Source organism: Triplophysa dalaica, chromosome 7, assembly GCF_015846415.1.
Source record: "Triplophysa dalaica isolate WHDGS20190420 chromosome 7, ASM1584641v1, whole genome shotgun sequence".
Taxonomy (NCBI): domain Eukaryota; kingdom Metazoa; phylum Chordata; class Actinopteri; order Cypriniformes; family Nemacheilidae; genus Triplophysa; species Triplophysa dalaica.
In genome coordinates, this window is record NC_079548.1 from 2,774,714 (window position 1) to 2,800,112 (window position 25,399).

General features: G+C 37.7%; 3 protein-coding genes across 7 annotated transcripts; all 3 read right to left on the reverse strand.

The window, feature by feature from the left end:
• Positions 1 to 1,896: 1,896 nt before the first annotated feature.
• On the reverse strand, positions 1,897 to 24,416 carry LOC130425947 (gastrula zinc finger protein XlCGF8.2DB-like). Of its 2 annotated transcripts, XM_056752412.1 has the most exons (4): positions 24,318 to 24,416; positions 11,802 to 12,152; positions 7,476 to 7,526; positions 1,897 to 3,176 (listed from the first exon to the last, which is right to left on the reverse strand). In XM_056752412.1, exons 2-4 carry the CDS (start codon positions 11,896 to 11,898, stop codon positions 2,146 to 2,148), a joined length of 1,179 nt encoding a protein of 392 aa, XP_056608390.1. In that variant the 5' UTR covers positions 11,899 to 12,152; positions 24,318 to 24,416; the 3' UTR covers positions 1,897 to 2,145. The 2 variants fall into 2 exon arrangements, with proteins under 2 accessions (XP_056608390.1, XP_056608391.1); XM_056752413.1 differs by lacking the exons at positions 7,476 to 7,526; positions 11,802 to 12,152; positions 24,318 to 24,416 and adding an exon at positions 3,828 to 3,965.
• On the reverse strand, positions 12,706 to 17,931 carry LOC130425957 (gastrula zinc finger protein XlCGF8.2DB-like). Of its 4 annotated transcripts, none has more exons than XM_056752428.1 (5): positions 17,384 to 17,931; positions 16,685 to 16,807; positions 15,922 to 16,050; positions 14,346 to 15,222; positions 12,706 to 13,508 (listed from the first exon to the last, which is right to left on the reverse strand). In XM_056752428.1, the coding sequence occupies exons 3-5, from the start codon at positions 16,013 to 16,015 to the stop codon at positions 13,418 to 13,420; spliced, it is 1,062 nt and encodes a 353-aa protein (XP_056608406.1). In that variant the 5' UTR covers positions 16,016 to 16,050; positions 16,685 to 16,807; positions 17,384 to 17,931; the 3' UTR covers positions 12,706 to 13,417. The 4 variants fall into 4 exon arrangements, with proteins under 4 accessions (XP_056608406.1, XP_056608407.1, XP_056608405.1 ...); XM_056752429.1 differs by having other exon boundaries at positions 17,892 to 17,917; XM_056752427.1 differs by having other exon boundaries at positions 16,685 to 17,931.
• Positions 19,701 to 24,137, reverse strand: LOC130425955 (gastrula zinc finger protein XlCGF8.2DB-like). Its single transcript, XM_056752426.1, has 2 exons — positions 23,964 to 24,137; positions 19,701 to 20,996 (listed from the first exon to the last, which is right to left on the reverse strand). Exon 2 carries the CDS (start codon positions 20,989 to 20,991, stop codon positions 19,966 to 19,968), a length of 1,026 nt encoding a protein of 341 aa, XP_056608404.1. The 5' UTR covers positions 20,992 to 20,996; positions 23,964 to 24,137; the 3' UTR covers positions 19,701 to 19,965.
• Positions 24,417 to 25,399: the final 983 nt, after the last annotated feature.

A 25,399-nucleotide genomic window follows, 5' to 3' on the forward strand; every position in this document is an offset into this window, starting at 1 on the left:
AAAGCAGCCATCTGTTTCGCTAGTTAATCAATGACAAAAGCATTCACAATGATGTTTGTTTTCTTCCTAATATAATCTGACTTTTGAACGAATTGGATGAGTGAATAATTTAAGTAGCTCACTCATTAAAACAGTGAATCGCTGCCGCCTACTGGCGCTTTCAATACTTAATTTCTTTCTTTTTATAATCTACTCTATGTTAGAATTTATGTCAGTTTAACATGCATTCTAAAATCATAACATCTTAAAGACATCTTACAGGAAACGTCCTATAGACGTATTGCAAATGAGAAAACACTCAAAAAAATACGTCTTCCAGATGTAAACACACACATCCCAACTCAACTTTATTTATATAGCGCTTTTTACAATTTTCATTGTTATAAAGCAGCTGTACATGAGACACATTGAATACAAGAAAAACAACTAAAGGCATATACCTGTAAAAACAAGAAAAAGGTGAAAACAACAAAAGACAGACACACAAATGCTCCACACACACAATATGCAAACATACACACATTGACACATACGCAAACACACTCGCACATGCACACGCACATTGAAAGCACACATAGGAGAGAGAACCACAGGTCAACTATTAAACGGACTATACATTCTTATATGCAATATTAATTATGTCTAACTTCTAAATTCTAAAGCAGCCACCCCGGCCAGGCAAATAGTGCAAAACAATATGCAAACAGTGGCAAGGAACTCAAAACTCCAATAGAGAAAAAAAACCCAGGAGAACCCAGGCCTCACCAGGGAATTCCAGTTCCCCTCTGGCAAAATCTGCTGCCTCTGCACAAGCTCAACAGTGCTTGCACAACAAGGCTAAATAAAAAATAAATACATTTACGAATAAGGTAAATTATAGATTTTAGATAACCATTAACAATCTAATAGCATTTGAGGTGTTGTAGGAAAATCGTGTCAAGATAGACGTCAAAATAGAATTTCAAATAGACGTCTCCGTGATGTTCGTGTGCTATCTGGGACGTTCAACCCTCCCAATGTTCAAACCAAATCTACAAATCCCTTAAATGCATATTAAAATTTCAGAAGTCAGATTGTTTTGTAAAGCTTTAATAGTTTTAATAAAGTTCAACTTTAGGTGAGCCGAGGCGAAACTTGAGTTGAAATGCACGATGATGCTCATAGCATGAGCGATTTGATGTGACGTGCTGCAAACCCTCGTTTTGGGTGTGGAGTCACCAGAGACTCACAAGTCCAAAGACAAGTGCAAGAATAAACAAACCTAAAGACAGAGTCGCAACACACTAAAAATGGTCATCTGATAGATATTTTTTTCCCTTCATTTACAGATGTTGTGAATGTTATAGAACTGCCAAACGATATATCGTTTATCGCAGAATCGGCGCATTGTGAGATCATCTGTATCGTGAGCCCTGTATTGCGTATCGAATCGTATCTAGAGGTACCCTGCGATTCACATCCCTTGTGTCCGCTTCAAGAATTGCTCTTGAGAAATTTTATGTTCATTGTTCCAGCCTACTGTTAAATGAGATTTACACCCATTTTATGGACACGCTCCAAATTGACGCCCTTGCGAGGAACGTGATAGGTCGAGAAGGTTCAAGCTTCAAGCTAGTTTTGGAGCAGTTTTGCATAAATGCAAGTTTAATTTTCACTTTAAACAACTTCTGATTGCATTTCAAGTGATAAGTATTGTGGTTCTTAAATATGTGATTAGTAATAGCAAAAATGCTCTCATTCTTCTGTTACGCTGCTTTTCTGTTTTCTTCGGACAGAAGAAAACCTGCTTATCTTTTTGGTAAAAACTTACCAAAAAAACTTACCAGACTTATAAAAACCTTCCTGAAACAAGTTGGAGTGCTGGGGTAGTGTATCGAGCACAGAAATACCACGTCATACATGCAACTTGTTTTTTGACTAGTTGACCATGTTAAGCATGAGAATTCTGTATGTTTAACATTGTAAATAAGTCAGAATGCATGAAACACCATTGCATCTTAAAAAAATTCAACAGTGCAATGCAAAACAACAGGTTTATTTTCAGTTAGGTGAAATTAGTGAATAATGTTTCTAGAATATTTACATTAAAAGCAAATGATTTGCAAAGTGTAAACACAGAAGAAAGGGTCTGACTCATGTGTTCTTTTATCCAGTATGAATTCTCATGTGGTTCGTAAGAGTAGCTTTTCGTTTGAAACTCCTTCCACACTGGACACATGTGAATGGCTTTTCTCCAGTGTGAGTTCTCATGTGTTGCTCTAGAATACTTTTTCTTGTGAAACTCTTTCCACACTGAAGACATGTGTATGCCCGCTGTCCAGTGTGAATTCTCATGTGGACCTTAAGACTATTTTTTTGTGAGAAACTCAATTCACATTCAACACATGCGTATGGCCGTCCTCTAGTGTGAATGCGTACATGTTCCTCAAGACTGCTTTTTCTTGTGAAGCTCTTTCCACACTGAACACATGTGTATGGACGCTCTCCAGTGTGAATTCTCATGTGCTCCTCTAGGCGAGGTTTGTATGTGAAACTCTTTCCACACTGAACACATGTGTATGGACGCTCTCCAGTGTGAATTCTCATGTGCTCCTCTAGGCGAGGTTTGTATGTGAAACTCTTTCCACACTGAACACATGTGTATGGAGGCTCTCCATTGTGAATTCTCATGTGGCCATCTAGATAACCTTTTTTTGAGAAACTCTTTCCACACTGAACACATGCATACAGCTTTTCTCCCGTGTGAGTTCTCATGTGTTCCTCTAGAGTTATTTTTTGTCTGAAACTATTTCCACACTGAACACATGTGAATGGCTTTTCTCCAGTGTGAATTCTCATGTGGACCTTAAGACAATTTGTTTGTGTGAAACACTTTCCACACTGAACACATGCATATGGACGCTCTCCTGTGTGAATTCTGATGTGGACCTCTAGATGACTTTTTCTAGAGAAACTCTTTCCACACTGAGGGCAGGTGAATGGCTTTTCTCCAGTGTGAATTCTCATGTGTTCCTCTAGATGACCTTTTCCTGTGAAACTCTTTTCACACTGAGGGCAGGTGAAGGACTTTTCTTCAGTGTGGATTCTTATGTGCTTCACAAGCTGCTCTTCACTTCTTAATCTCTTTCCACAATGAGGACATACTGACACCGTTGTTTCTTTCGGTTCCATTAGGTCTAAAATGAATCGAAAGAAGCATATATATTTATTAGGCTGGTTAACATTGAACACATCCAATTAAAGGCACAACATTTACATTTTTTTGCTTTAAAATATCTAAAAACCCCCATTACAGTGTTTGTTCATCTAAAGCAGTGGTTCCCAAACATTTTACAATGTCGCAACCCCCCAGGGATTTAACATCATTCTGAGTACCCCTTTTCTTGCAGTCACAATTGTGGTCTTGAAAAGTTTTTCATTTTCATTTGAAGTACATTTTCCTTCTTAAAATATGATCTTTTATCAAACACAGCATTAGTATATAACTAATCAAATATATTTTAAATAAATGACTCATTGGTTAATCAGAATCAGAAGAGCTTTAATGCCAAATGTGTTTGCACACACAAGGAATTTTCTTTGGTGTTGGAAGCTTCTGGTACAGACATTCAACACAATGATAATATAAATATAATAAGATTTACAGTCTAAAATATTTTAAAATATTCATATATAAAATAAAAGACTATTTTACAGATGGGGGATAATAACATAAGAGACATTGTACAGTGTAGTATACAGCAGAATATACCAGATTTTATGTACACGTGTGCAAATTGATGATGATGTAAGTATAAACATGTAGAAATAAAATGTCTGAGCCATACCAAACAGTTAATGAAGTTCAAAGAACAGATTCAATGACCGCTGAGTAGAACTGGGTCAGTAGCTCCTTTGGTAGGTTGTAAAGAAGGCCCAGCAGAGGTTATACTTCCTTCATCAAATGAGGAAGTATAACCTCTGCTGGGCCTTCTTTACAATGGAGTCTATGTGAGACTCCCACTTCAGGTCCTGAGACATGGTGGAGCCCAGGATCCTGAATGACTCCACAGAATCCACAGTGCTGTCCAGGATGGTGAGGAGATGAAGTGATGGAAGGGTCAGTTGTGGTCTAGTGGTTAGAGAGTTGTACTCGTAGCCAGAAGGTAGCCGGCTCAATTCTCAGTGCCACCAGGAAATGACTGAAGTGCCCTTGAGCAAGGCACCTTACCCTTGTTTGCTCAGCAGTGATAGCTGCCCACTGCACCCTACTTGGATAACAGCGTCTGCCAAATGAATAAATGTAAATGTAATGGAGGGTTCCATCTGAAATCCACTATCATCTCCACTGTCTTAAATGCATTCAGCTCTAGGTTGTTTTGACTGCACCAGGCAGCCAGCTGAGCAACCTACTTACTGTAAACAGATTCATCACCATCTTGAATAAGTCCAATGACTGTGGTGTCATCTGCAAACTTCAGGAGTTTGACAGAAGGGTCTGTAGAGGTGAATTCGTTTGTGTAGAGTGAAAATAGCAGTGGAGAAAGAACACATCCTTGAGGAGCGCCGGTGCTGATGGTACATGCGTTGGATGTGAATTTTCCCAACCTTACTAGCTGCTGTCTGTTCGACAGGAAGATAAAAATCCACTGACAGGCAGAGGATGGCACAGAGAGCTGGGTAAGCTTGGGCAGAAGGAGTTACGGGATTATGGTGTTGAAGGCAGATCTCAAGTCTACAAACAGGATCCCTGGTCTGTCTAGGTGCTGAAGGATGAAATGCAGTCCATGTTTACGGTGTCATCCACAGACCTGTTTGCTCAGTAAACAAACTGGAGGGGATCAAGAAGCGGTCTAGTGATGTCTTTCAGGTGGGCCAGTACAAGTCTCTCAAATTACTCAATGACCACACATGTTAAAGCAACCGATCTGTAGTCATTAAGTCCAGAAATTTTGGGTTGCTTCTGTACAGGGATGATGGTGGAGCGTTTGAAGCACACTCCTCCAAAGAACTGTTAAATATACGAGTGAAGATTGGCGACAGCTTCACAGACGCTCAGGTAGGATGATGAGACGTTGTCTGGGCAATGTGCTTTTCTGAGCTTTTGTTTGCGGAAAAGCTGGGACACATTCTCTTCGCAGATCATGTGCAGGTTGAGAGTCAATAAGAGGTGTAAAATGGTGTAGCAGAGATAGGGTCAGGGCAGGTGTGGAGGGTGAGACTCTGCATTTCAAAACGACAATCAAAGTCGTTCAGATTGTAAACCAGTCGTTGATTACCCACAGACCGAGGGGATGATGGCTTGTTGTTGGTAATTTCTTTCAGGCCTTTCCACACTGATAAAGGGTCGTTGGCTGAACTGGTTCTTCAGTTTTCAGAGTAGCTGCTCTTATCTCCTTTGTCAGTGCATATCTGGCCTGATTATACAAGACTTTGTCCCCATTTCTGTAAGAATCTTCTTTGGCCTGACGAAGCTGTCTCAGATTCATTGTAAACCATGGTTTGTCCCAGATGTAACGCGCTGTCCGGTATTGTACATTTACATTTACAAACCTGATACCAAAAAAGTTGGGACACTGTACAAATTGTAAATAAAAACAGAATGTAATGATGTGGAAGTTTCAAAATTTCAATATATGTTGTTCTAGAACTTGGACATACCTTTCAGCCTTTATGGTGGCTTTCCAGATGTGTTAGCTGCCCATGCCACACGCACTCATGCAACCCCATACCATCAGGGATGCAGGCTTCTGAACTGAGTGTTGAAAACAACTTGGATGTCTTTGTCCTCTTAGTCCGGATGACATGGCGTCCCAGTTTTCCAAAAAGAACTTCAAATTTTGATTCGTCTGACCACAGAACAGTTTTCCACTTTGCCATAGTCCATTTTAAATGAGCCTTGGCCCAGAGAAAACGCCTGCGCTTCTGGATCATGCTTAGATATAGCTTCATTTTTTACCTATAGTTTCAGCCGGCAACAGCCAATGGCACAGTGGATCGTGTTCACCGACAATGTTTTCTGGAAGTATTCCTGAGCCATGTTGTGATTTCCATTACAGTAGCATTCCTGTATGTGATGGAGTGCCCTATAATGGCCCGAAGATCACAGGCATCCAGTTTGGTTTTCCGGCCTTGACCCTTACGCACAGAGATTTTTCCAGATTCTCAGAATCTTTGGATGATAATGTACTGTAGATTTTGATAACTTCAAACTCAGCAATTCTTCTCTGAGAAACTCCTTTCTGATATTGCTCCACTATTTTTCTCTGCAGCATTGGGGGAATTAGTGATCCTCTGCCCATCTTGACTTCTGAGAGACACTGCCACTCTGAGAGTCTCTTTTATACCCAATCATGTTGCCAATTGACCTAAAAAGTCGCTCTCATGAAATCCAAAATGAGCCAATATTTGGCATGACATTTCAAAATGTCTGACTTTCAACATGTGATATGTTATCTATATTCTATTGTGAATAAAATATAAGTTCATGAGATTTGAAAATTATTCCATTCCTTTTTTACTCACAATTTGTACAGTGTCCCAACTTTTTTGGAATCGGGTTTGCACATTTATGCACTTGGCAGACGCTTTTATCCAAAGCGACTTACATTGCATTCTATTACATAGGTTGTGCAATCCCCCAAGGTTGAACCCACAAACTTGCGTTGTTAAAACAATGCTCTTAACACTGATCTACAGGAAATTTTATCATTGAACCATGTTTCTGTGAAAAACAACGCAGCAGGGTTGGAAAAATCTTTGTTTGTCCGGGTGTGTGAGAGCATTTCGTCTGTTTTGTTGGCAAGGGAGCGGACATTCACCCGGTGTATACTCTGCAGAGGGGTCCTGAATCTGCGTCATCAGAGTCTGACGAACACAACAGGCAGGTGCGGATTGGGAATCCAGGTGTTTGAATGGTTTGTCTCGGGAAAGTACCTGTGCAACTGCGAGGACAGCTCTGAGATGTGATTTATTATGTCACGCTTAACGCTGTTAGTAAGGCTGAGGTGGTTTGCTAGCAAAAAATCATGCAATGATGAAAAGTCTTTGGTGTTGTTCTTGTTAATGCAATTAGTCCAAACCTTCGGATCAGGGCCTCCGTTTTGTCCTGCACATTAAATATGATTGTGTCACCTCCCTGCAATTCGATGTTTAGCTCATTCAGAGAGGAAAAAACATCATGCAGACAGACAAGGATATTTTTGGATTGGATGTAATGAATTTTACCTTTAATGGCAGTAGCCGACTACTATTTTGCTGTGTGAACACTATATTTAGTTTGTGAGAAAAACATGCCTGGTTGAATATCAGGTGCATTCAATTTAAGTTAAAATTACATTTCAGCATTTTTTTTCAAGTACCCCCTCCGTCACCTGGCGTACCCCAGTTTGGGAACCACTGATATAAAGTCACAAAATCACAGTAATAATAGAATATTAATTTATTTAAATTATTCACTTATAATCATTAAGGAAGAATCAAGAATGGACACCGACCTCTTTGTTCCGCAGCATCTTTATTTTTCATTGTGCTGGTGTCTGTTAAACCTGTATAAATAAATAATTTAATTACATTTTACTTAATGATTGCAATAAAACAGCACATAGTTAAAGATAATGAAGAAACAAGTAATTTATTTAGAAAGCAGAAGGGACAATGACATATAAGGACCTAGCCGCTGCTTGGCAGGTGGGGCAGCACCCCTCCAACATATTTATCCACAGATAGTGAGTGCCGTAAGAAACACATTATTCTATTACACAGCCCTTATTGGTTCAGTTTAACCAATCCGGTCTGGGATAGGGAGACCTGTCAATCAATCTACCGTTGAGATGTGATGACTTGTGAGTGACGGGGTTTTGGAGCGATACAGGACCAGATTTTGTATATTGAAGCGATCGCAATGCCAAAGTGGTCAAACTATATTTTGCGCGGTAGGGAGAGTAACTCAAACTTGGGCTGATTTTTGTTGGAGTGGGCGGGTGTTAGTGAGCCTTTGGGCTGGAAATTTTCCACCCAATCTGGCAACACTGGCCATGTTTACAACACCTCTGGGCAGTTAAGAGCAACTCCATATTCCTATCTACTTGAATGGGGGAAGGCAGATATTTTTTAAATCGCTGTCAAAAATCACAATTAAACAGCATATGTCCTATCAATAATTAAACTTGACATGAGTATCATAACTTGGATTTGTCTTAGTTTGCGCCAAAAAAAATCCAGATCGCTTAATCTACTGTGCACGCACACAGGCTGGTAAGCGACTCATGAGACCCTTGCTCCAGAGAATCATCAGTCAATACTGATTGACGATTGGCTGGTTTCACTGGAAGGCAGGACTTCCTTCGCTAGAGCGGCCATATTGATCATGCAGTCCTCCCCATTCACAATGGCAGTGTTGCATCTTGTTAATATCAATATCTTTGGCAGAACTTAGGCTGTCCCTCTGGTTTTCACGTTACTTGAATGTAGTTCCAGATAGGGGTGGGCGATCTAGAAAAAAATTCAAATCACGATTTTTTTCAAGATAGATCACGATTCACGATTTTATCGCGGTTCTTCTTCAAGTTGGTTTTAAGACTATTTTGCAAATTAAAGGGGCGTCAATACAGCCAAACTAAGTCCCCATATAAAAATATACTCTTTACCATTTATATTTTGAAGAATATTTTAATCAAGTTAATATTTAATGCAAGTGCAAGACCATAAATCAGCGGTTAGCAAAAAACTTTACATTTTGAATTTTGTTTTTCATCTTGTTGCGGCACTCGGAGTAAAGCTGTGGAATGGGCGTGGAGGATAAATATTTTTGGCTGGGTATTTCGTAACGTGGATCTACGACTTTGAGCAGTTTTTTAAAGCCCTCATTTTCCACAGTCTTTATGGGAATCATGTCTTTGGCCAGGTAAAATGCGACCGCGTCAGTGACATCTTTCCAGCGCTTGTTCATTCTGTCATACGGATACGGAGTTCCTTTCTCAAATGGTTCTTTCGCTAAAGTCGTTGTTTAAGCCTTTTAGTTTCCGTATGCTTGGTTGTACCTGATTTACTCGCGTGGGATCCCGTTATAATTTGACTGTCGGCATACTCTTTCAGTCCCTTTATTTTGAGGTGGTTAAAAAGGTTCGTTGTGTTGCCTTACGACGCTCGAATCTTATCATTGCCACATTTGCAAATAACTGTTGTTTGGGCCGTGTCAGTTGGGGAAAACCCAAACCATTTCAATATTACTGATGGAGAATTTTTTTAGGGACCAAGTCCTCCGTGTTTCCCTCCATCTTCACTGACCGCGTCACTTAATCTTACTGAATTCACAAGCAACGAATACGAGCTTGTTAACATGGCGCAATCTATCGCAAGTATGTTGACGAATTCTATAGAACACTACTATATAGGACGATTTAACGATTTTCCCGAAAAAGTGGATCGTGCAGTCATTTTAATCGTTCGCGATCTAATATCGTCATATCGCACACCCCTAGTTCCAGACAACGCCATATCAATCCAAGGTTAGAAATAGGCAGTCTGCACGAGTGCTGGAGTTCAGCTAATAAAGGTAATGATAAATAAAGTTTATAAATAACAATTAACCATGGTTTTACTATTGTAAAAGTGCTTTAACCCTGTTTTTGGCTGCCCTTTATACAGAGTTTAACTACACATTCCATGTTTAAACTCTTTCAGTTGAACAGTGCAGTAATCTTAAAACAGCAGCGACCAAAGGCTTATGTAAATAAATCGCCATCACATTATCACATTATAAATCACAAGTCATCTTGTGAAAAGCTTGTATAGAAATATACTATTAAGTATAATATACAGAAGGTCTACATTCTAAAACGCGAAACCATTGCAAAAGAATAAACAGTATAGCGGTTTATCTATTGTTTTATTGAGTTTCTTTTATAAAAAGATACATTTTAGTGAGTTATAAGTTTCATGCATTCATCTGATATTAAACAGGCTATGGGCCAAACTCATGGTTTGAGTATCAAGCACCATCATACATGTACAACACACACACTTTTGAAGACATTAGTTTGTTTATTATTTAAGTTATAGCACAAAAGTAAACAGTAGTTTTTGCATTGTTCTAATTTGTTGCACAAAGTCATGAACATTGGTGTGTTTAATATTACCTATTTTGAAAAAAAACTGAGCTAATGTTATGTTAAACCATAAAACTGTGTTAAGAAAGGTGTCTGGTAAACAACATAATGATATATATCTACCTACTAAAAGGTGACTTCAATGTTTTTCTTATAAAAACTCTAAAAGGCGTTCGCCGAGATTAAATCCTAATACGGGGGGCCAGAAATATAACTGTAGTGAGCGCAGACCTGATTGAAAGAGGAATAGAGGACGAAAGAGGACGGACAAATAAAAAACCTTATTGGTAGAAGGTGATATCATGTGAAATGTGGTTTTGGTTAACACTGTGAAAAACAACTTGAGATTTCTGTATAAAGTATGGACTGATTTTGCCACGACAACAGTAAATGATCATTACAAAACCAAACATTATCATCACAAAAGCAAACATTGAATATTAAATGTTTTTGTTAATACCTGTAAAAGGCTTGTTTGTTTTATTAACACAGTCCCTAATGCAGTCAGTTACAGTTAATTGTTCACAGAACTTTGTTTTCAAGAATTTTTTAAAACATGTTTTTTTATCAAACACAATAATAAAACATTGTTATGTGCATTTTAATATTTCTTCAACATGTGATTTTCGAGCCTGAGAGACTCTAGACCTCTGACAAAAGCGTTCTGTATGTTTTCAGTCAATTAGATCATTTAAAATAACCTACCATATAATCCAGAATATACCCCACCTAAATGTATAGCCACCAGCCGCTACGAGCTGCTCTTTTAAGATTTCTTCTTGAAAGAAATCAAGGAGCCAGGTTTCAAGAGTTTCAATGCAACGAATGCATATCTGTCTCCATCTTTTATTCATTTTTCTCAAGTTGTTATCTCAGTTTAAACCAATCATGTTTTACCTGAAATCATCTTCTACCAATCACAGTTCACATGATATCACCCTTTTCTTTGTCCATCCCTTTTCTGAATTGCTACTATCTTATAACTACTAAGCCCACACCTGCCACAGTTATATATCAGGCTCTCTATATTAGGATTTAACCGTGGCAAAACCTTTTAAGGTTCTTTAAATAAGTTGTATACATCTTCTCTTAAGTAAGTCAATGTATACTAAGTTCTATACCATATTTGTCTTTTATTACCAATGAGCTCTGGGTTAGGTATATACTGTGCAACCCAAAAAGGTAAAATTGTCCTTATTAACAATACTAAACGAGTCTTGTGGACTGCCTAAGGAATCTATCACCGGATGTGTGAAGCGCCATTTTGTTTTGAAAATAAAAGAATCTCACGTCTCCCAGTGAACGCCGACCCCGTGTCCTTCCATTTATATATAGATACTTTGAACCTTGTTACAAATACATTTTATAAATTCGCGATATTCAGGAAAACATATGTCTGTTCACATAAAGAAAACTTATAAAATTATAAAACAAAAATACGAGATCATTATAGACCAAAACTCTTCTAAACACTTTAAATACCGAGAACTTGTATAAAAGGGCGTTAAGAGAAACAAGGGAAACGGTTTTGTCTCACTGAACTCCGCAAGAATGTTTTTCCAGAAGTGAAACAGCACGTTTGTCTTTATACAGATTCTCCGGGACGGACTTCATTCACTCTGTAAACCTTTTAATCTTCTAACATTGAATTTCATGTTCGTCATGTTCTTCTAGAGAAAAGTTTACAACACGATATTCATACAGTGAACTAACCTTTGTGTTTAAAGATCTTGACGTTCTCTTCGCCTCTTCCTTCTTTCTTCTTCCGGTACTGTTTAACTAACCCGACACATTCAGCGATTAAACGCATATAAATCCAAAACGTAATTCCCTTCAAACATTTTATCAATATTACCGCTATAAGGGCAAAGCGGCTCTATATGTTAAGCACCGCCCCGCAAAAGACGTCACAATGAGCCGAGTGTTCGCTATTGGCGGAGCTGTAAGTAAGGGATCGTGCTGAAAGTACACGTTTTCTTCGTTTTTATATAGCCCGTTAGGGATCTTTCTTAGAAGGGGCAGTTTGCAGACCTGGGGCCTCATGTGTCAACGCTGCGTACGCAGCTTTCACGCTCACTGTCGGATGTATTAACAGTGAAATTACCGCAAGTCCTTGTACATGAGACCCCTGGAGCAGGCAGTTCTACTCCCCGAGCAGTTCTGCGCCCATGTTGTTCCGTATTTGTCAAATTTTTGAACGACAAAATACAATTTATGTAACCGAAGCAAACTGTTAAACAAAAATGTAATTATTTAGACTGTTTGTAAGATAAAAAGTGAATAAATAAACTAAATTGGAAGTGTTTCAGTACCAGTGAAAATTAACTATGGTAAAAGTATAGCAAAAACATGTTTTTTTGTTGTTCATGTTGTATTAGTGACTTTTGGCAAAACCAATCTTACTTCAGAAACCATAGTTTAACTAATCATATGAAGAAAAGGTTAAAATATTTGTACATATCTATTAACAGTGTTAATACATAGCTTATAGGAGACAATTGATTTTTGTGAATTGAAAAATTAATAATACACACAGGTGGTGCAGATGTACAGTACAACAATAATATATAATTTGCTGTGGCCTTGTTATATACTAATATACAGAAGACTTGAGTGGTTAATATTTGAATGTAACTTTAAACATGCCTTTACATTAATAACAAACATATTTAGCCCATGAGACATTAAGTGCTATCATATTAATCATCAATAAAATATCTGCCAGTCATTTAGAACAGTGTCCTGCATGCTGTTTGATAAATAAATAAATTCACCACTTTAATACATTTCCAAGGTCTTTATCTTCTAAGAAAAAGTGACAAGTGTCTTGTGCATTTCTTATTAAGACTATTATCAAAAACAGGATTGATGAGGGTTGATGATCATTATATGATCATTGGGGTCTGAATGAAGAGATATATTTGATATCTTTGATATTAAAGCGGCCTTAACACACAGGGTTTCAGCCAATCTCATATTAATCTTGAGTACATATAGAGTAGTACTGCATACTTCGTACCTTCGAAGAGTATTTAGTTTGATCACCTTTATAAAAGATAGACACAGCTTTACGGAAACACAGACGCATGCGGGGGGAGGGGTAGACTTAACCAAAGCACGTGCGTAACCATTGTCAACAAAACACAGACATCAGTTTGACACACCGCATGTGGTTCATGTCCGCCATCTTTTAGCGCTGGGACGGCTCCATATATCAGTTTTAAACGATCTCCAAATCCAGCGTTATATTCACAGTCTACATAACATTCATCACCCAAATGCAGTGAACAAACAAACCCCCGAACTTCGCGAACGTATGCTCTCTCTCCTCAACACAGGTGAAAGTGACGTCTGCGCATGCTCCTTCTCCTGCTCTCCTTGCGGCCCCGTGCTTTTCCGGGAGAATTGTCCAATAAGGGCCTGAGAAAAAATTGTTAAGAAAAAGTATTATATGTTTGAAAAAAAACTTGACGAAACCTGTATGATCGCTGGGAGACTGTATCGAGCACAGAAATACTACTTAATACGCCAAACTCGTTTTGTGACAAGTTGACCATGTTAAGCATCAGAAGACAGCACGTTTAAAATTGTGAAGAAGTGAAAATGCATGAAACACCATTGCAGGGCCGCTTTAACGTCTATCCTTTGCCAACGGAACCCACAGTTTTGAGAGGGATTCTTCATAGCATTGGAAATAATCGCAACACAACCTATCACTACATGTCAAAGGTTTTGACTGTGTTACTTCAATAATGGCAGTTCAGTTCAATGTTGAATAAAATATTGGCACCCTTGTTGTTGTGCATTGTTTATAGCAAAGTCTGATCAAGATTCTAAAATAAAAGCGCTGTAGTTTTGTCAGGTCAAAAACATGCGTTCTATATCGGAGTTAACTGAAATAGCTGAGATTTAAGGAAAAGCTGATAAGTGTCACATTCAAAAGCAAATTATTATTTAAAGGGTGGTACAAATGTCTATAAAACAACACTTACAACTGCACTAGATTTGCACTAGATTTGTTATGTTCAAAATAATTTGCTTTCATTGGTGTCATGATGATAGAATAGCAACCACACAGCTGACATACAGTAAAAAGGCATTTCTATCATTTTAGTACAACAATGATTTAGTGCAGGTAAGCAAAAACATGAAAAACTCATAAAACATAACGACAGCTGATTCTAGATAAGAGCTGTTTGGTTAACCTTCTGTAATATATTATTTAGCAATTTAAAGCCAACCTGCAGAAACCCCTACTTGGTGAATGGCTTTTCTCCAGTGTGAAGTCTCATGTGTTCCTCAAGATTTATTTTGCATGTGAAACTCTTTCCACAGTGAAGACATGTGTATGGACGCTCTCCATTGTGAGTTCTCATGTGTGTCTTAAGAACACTTTTATATGTGAAACTCTTTCCACACTGAAAACATGCAAACGGCTTTTCTCCAGTGTGAGTTCTCATGTGGTCCTCTAGATGAATTTTTCTTGTGAAACTATTTCCGCAATGATCACATGTATAAGGCTTTTCTCCAGTGTGAGTTCTCATGTGATTCTTAAGACTAGTTTTTTGTGTGAAACTCTTTCCACACTGAACACATGTGTATGGACGCTCACCAGTGTGAATTCTCATGTGGACCTCCAGAGTTCTTTTATGTGCGAAACTCCTTCCACACTGAACACATGTGTGTAGCTTTTCTCCAGTGTGAATTTTCATGTGGGACTCAAGTGTTATTTTTTGTGCGAAACTCTTTTCACACTGAACACATGTGAATGTCTTTTCTCCAGTGTGAATTCTCATGTGGGTCGTGAGATGACATTTTTGTCTGAAACTCTTTCCACACTGAACACATGCATACGGGTTTTCTTCAGTGTGAATTCTCATGTGTGTCTTGAGATAACTTTTTTGTGTGAAACTCTTTCCACACTGAACACATATGAATGGTTTTCCTCCAGTGTGAATTGTGATGTGGATCTTGAGAACACATTTTCTTGTGAAACTCTTTCCACACTGAGGGCAGGTGAAGGACTTTTCTTCAGTGTGGATTCTTATGTGCTTCACAAGCTGCTCTTCACTTCTTAATCTCTTTCCACAATGAGGACATACTGATACTGTTGTTTCTTCCGGTTCCATTAGGTCTAAAATGAAACGAACAGAAAAGCACACATAAGGGCGGTCTTAGATTTTCTTGAATTTGGCTGAGCAGTCGTTTTTTGGCTCGCCAACATAATAGAATGCTTCTGATACGTAAAAGAAAAGTAAGCTGGAACAAGTTCAGGGGAAAAGTGTTAATTGAAGATGCTCTTGTAGCATTGCATTCTTCTGGAACTTAACCCACGGTACAGTCTGTGTGACCAGACTTTATACATGGTGACAAATGGCCTTCAGACAACAGACAGAAAACATGAGGACCTACTGGAGAACGTTCAATAGACAGGATTGAAGGGCTGTTATTTGAATCACACCTTTACAGATATGTGTTAATGATAGGTGGGACGCAAGCATAATGTGATCAGCCATTTGGTTTACGCCCTTCCCTATACAGATGTTAATTACAGGTGTTCACAAACACATCACTGTCAGATGTTGATTACATGTGAAAGAATGACACAAAACCCTTCAGCGGTTAACATTGAACACATGCAATCGAAGGCACAACATGTACATTTTTTGCATTAAAATATCATAAAACCACTAGAACAGTTTTTTTAGGTTCATTATCAAACTTAACACAATAACACCAAAATCATACTTATAATAGAGAATCAATAAATTTTATTTTTATGTTTTAATTTTCACTAATAATCATTAATGAAGAATCAAGAATGGACACCGACCTCTTTGTTCTGCATCATCTTCATTTTTCATTGTGCTGGTGTCTGTAACACTCATGTCTTCACTCTCCTCTTTAATGAATTTTGTGTCACACATAACTTGCTTTTCAAGTGTGGATTAGAGAAACAAACCTGTCAAAATAAATCAATTTATCATGGAATTAAGTCACATTCAGTTCACATGTAACATAAATCATTTACTGAATGATCGTAATAAAACAGCACATAGTTGCAATGTCAAATAAAACATTTAAAGAATGAAGAAACAAATAAGCGATTATTACATGAATGTAGATGAGACAATGACATATAAGAACAACAGATCATGTGAGCAATAATAAGAATTAAATGTATGAAATTAAAATATCTTATTTCTGTGACTGAAATATCAATGACTGTTACAGTATTCTTAAGTGAATGGTGTTTTAAAACATTTTATAACTATGAGATATTGAGGAAAAATCTGTCTGTTTACATTTAAGAAGAAAACCCTGAAATACGAGATCATTGAGGACCAAAAATCTTCTAAACATTTTAAATACTGAGGACTTTTAAAGCGCGTTAAGAAACAAATTCATTTAAAAAAAACAAGTCGCGGTTTTATCCATTTAACAGTAAGTGAAACAGCACGTTTGTCTTTATACAGATTCTCCGGGACGGACTTCAATCACTCTGTAAACCTTTTAATCTTCTAACATTGAATTTCATGTTTGTCATGTTCTTCTAGAGAAAAGTTTACAACACGATATTTATACAGTGAACTAACCTTTGTGTTTAAAGATCTTTATATCAAACTGTTCTCTTGAACTCTTCATTATTTATGGTAGGCAGCTTCTTCTTCTTCTTTTCTTCTTCTTCAACAGGCCCATTTCCGCCACCTACTGGCGGGCTCGAGTGTGGCGTCACAATGAGAAAAAAAAAACTAATGAATAACTAAATAAAATCAATACATTTAATTATTATATTCTTATCACGCTCAAATATCTTATTACCTCCTTCCTTCTTTATTTTTATTATCTTTTAGCTCTAACTACATTTTATTTGCACCTTTTGTAACTTTGTTTCCATCCTCTTTCTCTCTCTTTTTAATTTGCTCTACACTGTAATAAAATATACCAAATTTGCCACAAAATATACTTGAGATTTGAGATCTGAAGACAGGTGTATGGATGCTCTCCAGCAGAGGTGTAAAGTACTTGAGTAACTTTACTTGATAACTCTACTGAAGTATTATTTTGGGGGATCTGTTCTTTACCTGAGAACAATATACAATATCTCTATAGTTTAATTACATTTTTAATAACTTTTTACTCCTTGCCATTTTATTTATATTCAAAAAGTCCTCTATTTGTCTCACTTTCCTCTACCTTCCCTTACTAGTAATGAACCAACTGAATTTTTAATAAATCCATGATTCTACTTTTTATCGAGAATAAATTTAAATGTTTTTTACGACATAACCTACCTTCTCCCCTCGAAAAGCTGACAGTCACGTCATCCAACTCATTTTTAAGAAAATTAAGGAAATTCTCAATTTTGTAAACTATTATTAAACACAAAATGTTGCGTATTCTTTTCCTTGCTTTAGGCGCCAGGTTTCCAAAATGAGGGAGTAGCCACAAATCCGTGGGTACAGTTTGCAAAACCGTGCGCCCGGATTGCGAAAGCGTGGGTACAGATTATGAATTTGTATGTACAGATTTCAAAAACGGAGGGGACGGATTGTATACTCGAGGGTAGAGTTTATCAATCCGAGAGCACAGATTTGCAAACTGTGGGAACCGTTTAAGAATCTGTGCGTACGGATTTTTAAACCTTGGAAACGAATTACAAAACTGTGGCTACGGATTAGCAGGTCTTGTTTTTTTTCTCCGACGTGTGACAGGCCGGGCTCCGTACATTTCAATCCAAACTGTAGCAAAAAAAACGTTTAATAACAAAGGTTACTAATCACAAGTAACTTCACCGTTCACCTCCAGATCGCTTTCTTAAGTTGCGCGATGCCACTGAGACTTCTTCCACTTCCAGGTGACGGACCTGTCGATCAAAATCTGATTAGCCAATGAGAGTAAAGCAATATTAACTCCCGCCCACGCGAGAGGTTTGTGCAATAAGTTCGAACGTAACTTTTTGCAGTGTAAACAAAAATAATGAAGCGAAAACGAAATCACGGGCATCGTATTCATAAACAATGATTTTCGAAAAGGATATTTAGAAAACATTTGATGATGAATGCAGTTTGTTTGAAAGTATGTTAAAAGCTTGCAATTGGAGTTAATTTTTTTCGTCTTCAAAGTGTATTTCTTCTTTCGTGTTGTTTATTTTTATTTTTTTATTTCGCGTTCGTTTTTATTGGCACAAAAGGAATCCCATACAAATGCAGCCCCAAAATTTGAAGTTATTTCAGCGTTTCTTTAAGGATACAATGATGCATCATTCACAGCTATCCCGACATTCATTGTGCGCCTGTTACGGCTTGACATTTTTAAATAATCATTCAAAACGCTGGTTAAATAAAAGTATGTAATTCCCCAAAATGTCCATTTCAGTGTTTTAATGTTATATGTGATGTTGTTAACTAACAGTATTGGTGCATTATTGTGTTTTAAATTTCTGAGGTTGTTTAATTTAATTTAATCTACATAAACGTGTCATATTCTCTAAAATGAGGTATCATTTTTCTGGCTCCGTATTTGTCAAAGTCAGAAAGGTCTCTGCTGCTATTTGTAACTAAACGCTGCCTGCGTTTTATTTTTTACTAAAAAAGTGCCTTTGTCTACTTTTCTTGTCCAAAAAAAAGTTAAGTCTGAACACGGCGCCAGAGAACTGTTGACATGTACAAATGTCTCTAAATGCATTTTTAAGAAATGTTCTGTGTCACATATTTTTACCGATATATGCTGTCCTAATGTGGCTCTTTTCGGGCAAGGGACATAACGTTGCCGTCGGACCAATGTTTGCTAGGTACTGATAAAATGTGTAGACTACCGCTGACACACAATAGCCTCCATCATCGCATTGTCACTGCATAACTATTGATTCACTATAAGTTTGTGTTGTTTACATTATGCACGTATGCGGCGATTGCAAACCAAACACAGACGTATATAACATACATCACTGAAATGCCGTGAACAAACAGACACACCTAAACTTCACTATCGCAAGAGCAAAGACGATCTTTTTGGAAAGCGGGTCTCGCTCGTCTGGCTTTCTTTCTTTTGTATTGGCGTGATTTTCTGGGAGAATTGCCCAACAAAAGAAATTGGATCCCTTTTACGAAACAGGTATCCAGACTTATAAAAACCTTCCTGAAACAAGTTGGACTGCTGGGGAAGTGTATCGAGCAGAGAAATACTATGTCACCCATCCAACTCGTTTTTTGACTAGTTGACCGTGTAGCATGAGAAGTCTGTATGTAACATTGTAAATAAGTCAGAATGCATGAAACACCATTGCATCCCATTTAAAACAATGCAACAGTGCAATGCAAAACAACAGGTTTATTTTCAGTGAGGTCAAATAAGTGAATAATGTTATATGATAATGTCTAGAATATTTACACTATAAGCCAATTATTTGCAAGTTCAAAACACAAATGAAACACCAGAGAAGAGGAGGAGAGAAGGTATCGGACGTGACCTTACTCTCTAAACATAAAAAAATACTGTAAACATGAAAACAAATATTGATGATCAATGGGTGACGTTTGTGAAAAGGGATATGACAAAAATAAATAAAAACCCACAGGACACAAACGTTACATTTAAAAGTCCTTTACTATGGTTTTCAGAAGTGACACAGGAACAGAACACAGACAGTATTTCAGCTGTGAGCTTCTGTGTGAAAAGAACATTTAAAGACTCACATCTGTAAAGACAATCTCAAACATTACATTTACATTTAGGCATTTGACATATGCTTTTATCCAAAGCGACTTACATTGCTTTATCCTATACATTTTACATAGGTATTTGCAATCCCCTGGGATCAAACCCGCACCTTGCGCTGTTAACACAATGCTCTTACCACTGAGCTACAGGAAAGCTAGACAGTGTGAACTCTCATGTGTTTCTCAAGAACTTTTTCTTTTGTGAAACTCTTTCCACACTGAACACATGTGTATGGACGCTCCCCAGTGTGAGTTCTCATGTGTTGCTCTAGAATACTTTTGTATGTGAAACACTTTCCACACTGAAAACATGCATACGGCTTTTCTCCAGTGTGAATTCTCATGTGGTTCCCTAGAGTTATTTTTTGACTGAAACTCCTTCCACACTGAACACATGGATACGGCTTTTCTCCAGTGTGAGTTCTAATGTGGATCTTAAGATAACTTTTTTGTGTGAAACTCTTTCCACACTGAACACATGTGAATGGCTTTTCTCCTGTGTGAATTATCATGTGGTTCGTAAGAGTATTTTTTTTTGTGAAACTCTTTCCACACTGAACACATGCATACAGCTTTTCCCCAGTGTGAATTCTCATGTGTTCCTCTAGAGTTATTTTTTGTCTGAAACTCTTTCCACACTGAACACATGTGAATGGCTTTTCTCCAGTGTGAATTCTCATGTGGATCTTAAGATAACTTTTTTGTGTGAAACTCTTTCCACACTGAACACATGTGAATGGCTTTTCTCCAGTGTGAATTATCATGTGGTTCGTAAGAGTATTTTTTTTTGTGAAACTCTTTCCACACTGAACACATGCATACAGCTTTTCTCCAGTGTGAATTCTCATGTGAGACTCAAGTGTTATTTTTTGTCTGAAACTCTTTCCACACTGAACACATGTGAATGTCTTTTCTCTAGTGTGAATTCCCATGTGGGTCTTGAGATGACTTTTTTGTCTGAAACTGTTTCCACAATGAACACATGTGAATGGCTTTTCTCCAGTGTGAGTTCTAATGTGGTGCTCTAGATGACTTTTGTTTATGAAACTCTTTCCACACTGAGGGCAGGTGAAGGGCTTTTCTTCAGTGTGGATTCTTATGTGCTTCACAAGCTGCTCTTTACTTCCCAATCTCTTTCCACAATGAGGACATACTGATACTGTTGTTTCTTCCAGTTCCATTAGGTCTAAAAGGAAACGAAAGAAGCACATTTTTTTATTCAACATTGAAGACATGCAATAAAAGGCACAACATGTTTTTTTTTGCATTACAATATCTAAAAAAAACCAGCACAGTGTTTGTTCATCTAAAGCAGTGGTTCCCAAACCTTTTACAATGGCGCTCCCCCCAGGGATTTAACATTATTCTTTCTTACAGTCACAATTTTGGTCTTAAAAATGTTTTAATGTGTATTTTAAATACCTTTACCTTTTTAAAATAATGATCTTTTATCAAACACACCATTAGTATATAACTAATCAAATATATTTAAAATAAATGAATTGCATAATGAGATGGATGTGCTTGAAATGACTTGCATAACTCTGTGATGTTTGGTTGTGTCGGAGAAGCCTGAGTCTCAAATCAGTCTGTGTCGATATTTGTTCTTTATGTGGGCAATTGGTGAAAACCCACTCTCGCCAAGGTACGCTGTGAGAAGGGCAGTAAAGTTATCAAAGCGTGATCGGCTTAGGCAGGATACACTGCATGAAAGGGAAAGGCTATCCAGAAGTCCGTCAGTAATTATTGTGAGAAGTCAATTCTAAAAAGCGCCAATCGTAGAGATTTCAATGAGGCTCTCTCGCTCAGAAACAGGCAGTTGCTCTGTACTGGTGACAGAGAATAGATGGTGAATCCATGTGTTTGAATGGTTTGTCTCGGGAAAGTACCTGCGCAGCTGTGAGGACAGCTCTGAAAGGTGATTTATTATGTCACTCTTAACGCTGTTAGTAAGTGTAACCGGAACGAACCACACCTACACCAGGTGGGCCTCGAACCGGGTCGGTCCGGCACGGGAGTCGGGCGCTCTAGCTAGGAGGCTAAAGACCGCAGTCTCTAGCGTCTGTCGCTAGAGAGTCCTTGAGGCAGAGGAGGGAGGTTTACATACTGCACAGCTCTACACTAGCTTGCCTCCGTTACATAAGGCTGAGGTGGTTTGCTAGCAAAAATCATGCGATGATGAAAAGGCTTCGGTGTTGTTCTTGTTAATGCAATAAGTCCAGAGATCAAACTTTCGGATCATTGCCTCAGTTTTGTCCTGCACAATAAATATGGTTGTGGCAACTCCCTGCAATCCGATGGTCAGCTCATGCAGACGGGAAAAAACATCATGCAGATAGGCAAGTATTGTAAACCAGTCTTCGTCATGTAAGCAGTTACTCAATTTTCAATTCAAAGGGATGGTCGATAAAAAAAGCTTTAAGTTCATCCCTCAATTCAAACAATCCTGTGAGTACCATTCCCCTGGACAGCCATCATACATCAGTATGGAGGAACAATGTGACGTGGTCGCATTTCATTGCACAATGTAGAAAACAAACGAGAATTCAAAGGGCCTGGTTAAGTAAAGTCTACCATTTTTAAATCATCTTGATAACTCTTGCCATATCAGCGGTGCGACGTGAAACGGTGTTGTCTGATGACGGCATCTTCTGTATTGTTTTTTTGGCTTCCCCCTAGCATAATAACCGCAATATCACTTGCAGCAGGAAGAATGAACCAAAGTCTGTTTTAGGAAGAGGTGCCACTCAGCGGCCATGTTCAGTGTTGCCCAATTGGGCTTTTTTTGAAGGGGTTAGAGCAAGGAAAAATTCATTGGGCGGGTGGACAAAATTTGGGCGGTTTATGAATTCAAAATCCCGCCCAAGCAGCTTGCCTTTTCCTTACTTTGATTTAGTCAAGTTATTTCAAAAGGTTTGTCAATAATTTGTATTGAGTGCCGTAATAAACATACTATGCCTTAACACAGACCTTATCGGTTTAGTTTAACCAATCAGGTCTGGGTCTGGGAGACCTGTCAATCAATCTACTGTTGAGATGTGATGACTGGTGAGTGTCAGGGTTTTGGCGCGAAACAGGACCAGATTTTGTAAATTTAAGTGATGGCAATGCCAAAGTTGTCCAAATATATGTTGCACGGTAGGGAGAGTGACACAAATCTCACAACGTGGATTACACATGTAGAGACAGTCGACTTGAAGACATTGCAAATATAACTATAACTGAATTCAGAGCAAACTGAATATGGGATTATTCATCATCAGCACAACTTTAAACTGTACAGACTGTAAATTACTCTGAAAGGCGTTCGCCAAGATTAAATCCTCATATGGTGGGCCAGAAATATAACTGTAGTGACCGTAGACCTGATTGAAATATAATAGTAGCAACTCAGAAAGAGGACGGACTAATAAAAGGTGATATCATATGAAATGTGATTTTGGTTAACATTGTGAAAAACAACTTGAGAGTTCTGTACAGACAGATATATATTTGTGCGGCATCTTCAGATGAACTCTGTGTCTCACTTTTTTATCTTAATCTTTTGAAACCTGGCTCGATGGTTTTCGTGATTTTATTCTGCATTAGACGACATATCAAAAGAAGTTCATGGATATCTTAAATGTATTATTTTATATAAGAAACTAAATACTGTAATAGAAAACTCAATAATGAAATAGAAAAACATAGAAAGTGAATAGTGTAATGGAAACACCATATTGTGAGCAATAATAAGAATTAACTGTATTCTGTTGAACTGTGACTGACATATCAATGACTGATACAGTATGCTTAAGTGAATGATGTTTTAAACATTTTATAAGTTCGTGATATTCAGAAAAACATATGTCTGTTAACATTTAAGAAGACAACTTATAAAACAACAATACGAGATCATTACAGACCAAAACTCTTCTAAACAGTTAAATACCGAGATCTTGTATAAAAGGGCGTTAAGGGAAACATTTGTATCTCACTGAACTCCGCAAGAATGTTTTTCCAGAAGTGAAACAGCACGTTTGTCTTTATACAGATTCTCCGGGATGGACTTCATTCACTCTGTAAACCTTTTAATCTTCTAACATTGAATTTAATGTTCGTCATGTTCTTATAGAGAAAAGTTTATAACACGATATTTATACAGTGAACTAACCTTTGTGTTTAAAGATCTTGATCTCGAACAATACTCTTGACCGCTTCCTTCTTCTTCTGGTACTGTTTAACTTACCCGACACATTCAGCGATTAAACGCCAATAAGTCCAAAACGATTTTCCCTTCAAATGTCTTAACAATATTACCGCTAAAAGGGCAAAGCCGATCGATACGTTAAGCACCGCCCCGCAAAAGACGTCACAATGAGACGAGTGTTCGCTATTGGCGGAGCTGTAAGTAAGGGATCGTGGGGAAAGTGCACGTTTTCTTCGTTTTTATATAGCACGGTGGTTTTTTTTTAGCAGGGGTAGTCTGAAGACCTGGGGCGCTCATGTATCAACGCTGCGTACGCACAAAAACGTTGCGTACGGCAGCTTTCACGCTCACTGTCGGATGTATTAACAGTGAAATTACCGCAAGTCCTTGTACATGAGACCCCTGGAGCAGGCAGTTCTAGGCCCCAAGCAGTTTTGCGCCCATGTTGTTCCGTATTTGTCAGGTAGGGGGAGTTGAACGACAAAATAAAATATTTGTAACCGAATCAAACTGTTAAACAAAAATGTAATTATGTAGGCTGTTTGTAAGATAAAAAGTAAACAAATAAACTAAATTGGAAATGTTTCTGTACCAGTGAAAATTAATTAGGGGAAAATTATAGTAACCACGTTTTTTTGTTGTTTGTTTGTTGTATTGGTGACTTTTGGCAAAAAATATCTTACTTTAGAAACCATAGTTTATCTAACCAAATGAAGAAAAGGTTAAAATATTTGTATATATCTATTACGAGTCTTAATACATAGCTTAAAGGAGAGAATTTATTTGTAATTGCAACTGCGATTTAGTGTTTTTGTGAATTGAAAAATTAATAACAGACAGTTGGATCAGCGGCACAGTACAATAATAATATATAATTTGCTGTGGCCTAGTTATATACTAATATACAGAAGACTTGAGTGGTTAATATTTGAATGCAACTTTATACATGCCTATACATTAACAACAAACATATTTAGCCCATGAGACATTAAGTGCTATCATATTAACCATCAATAAAATATCTGCCAGTCATTTAGAACAGTGTCCTGCATGCTGTTTGATAAATAAATTAATTCACCGCTCTAATACATTTCCAAGGTCTTTATCTTCTAAGAAAAAGTGACAAGTGTCTTGTGCATTACTTATTAAGACTTTTATCAAAAACAGGATTGATGAGGGTTGATGATCGTTATATGATCATTGGGGTCTGAATGAAGAGATATATTTGATATCTTTGATATTAAAGCGGCCCTAGCACACAGGGTTTCAGCCAATCTCATATTAATCTTGAGTACATATAGAGTAGTACTGCATACTTCGTAACTTCGAAGAGTATTTAGTTTGATCACCTTTATAAAAGATAGACACAGCTTTACGAAAACACAGACGCATGCGGGGGG

Bases quoted from the DNA above. Each gene is read 5' to 3' on its own strand.
- LOC130425947 (XM_056752412.1), bottom strand. From the start codon at position 11,898: ATGCGTTTAATCGCTGAATGTGTCGGGTTAGTTAAACAGTACCGGAAG. The intron at 7,527-11,801 runs GTTAGTTCACTG...TTATTTATACAG, and splicing joins CAAGATCTTTAAACACAAAG to GTTTAACAGACACCAGCACA. The intron at 3,177-7,475 runs GTCGGTGTCCAT...GATTCATTTTAG, and splicing joins AGATGCTGCGGAACAAAGAG to ACCTAATGGAACCGAAAGAA.
- LOC130425957 (XM_056752428.1), bottom strand. From the start codon at position 16,015: ATGTGTGACACAAAATTCATTAAAGAGGAGAGTGAAGACATGAGTGTT. The intron at 15,223-15,921 runs GTCGGTGTCCAT...GTTTCATTTTAG, and splicing joins AGATGATGCAGAACAAAGAG to ACCTAATGGAACCGGAAGAA. The intron at 13,509-14,345 runs GTAGGGGTTTCT...ATTTTTTCTCAG, and splicing joins GGAGAAAAGCCATTCACCAA to GCCCTTATTGGACAATTCTC.
- LOC130425955 (XM_056752426.1), bottom strand. From the start codon at position 20,991: ATGGAACTGGAAGAAACAACAGTATCAGTATGTCCTCATTGTGGAAAG.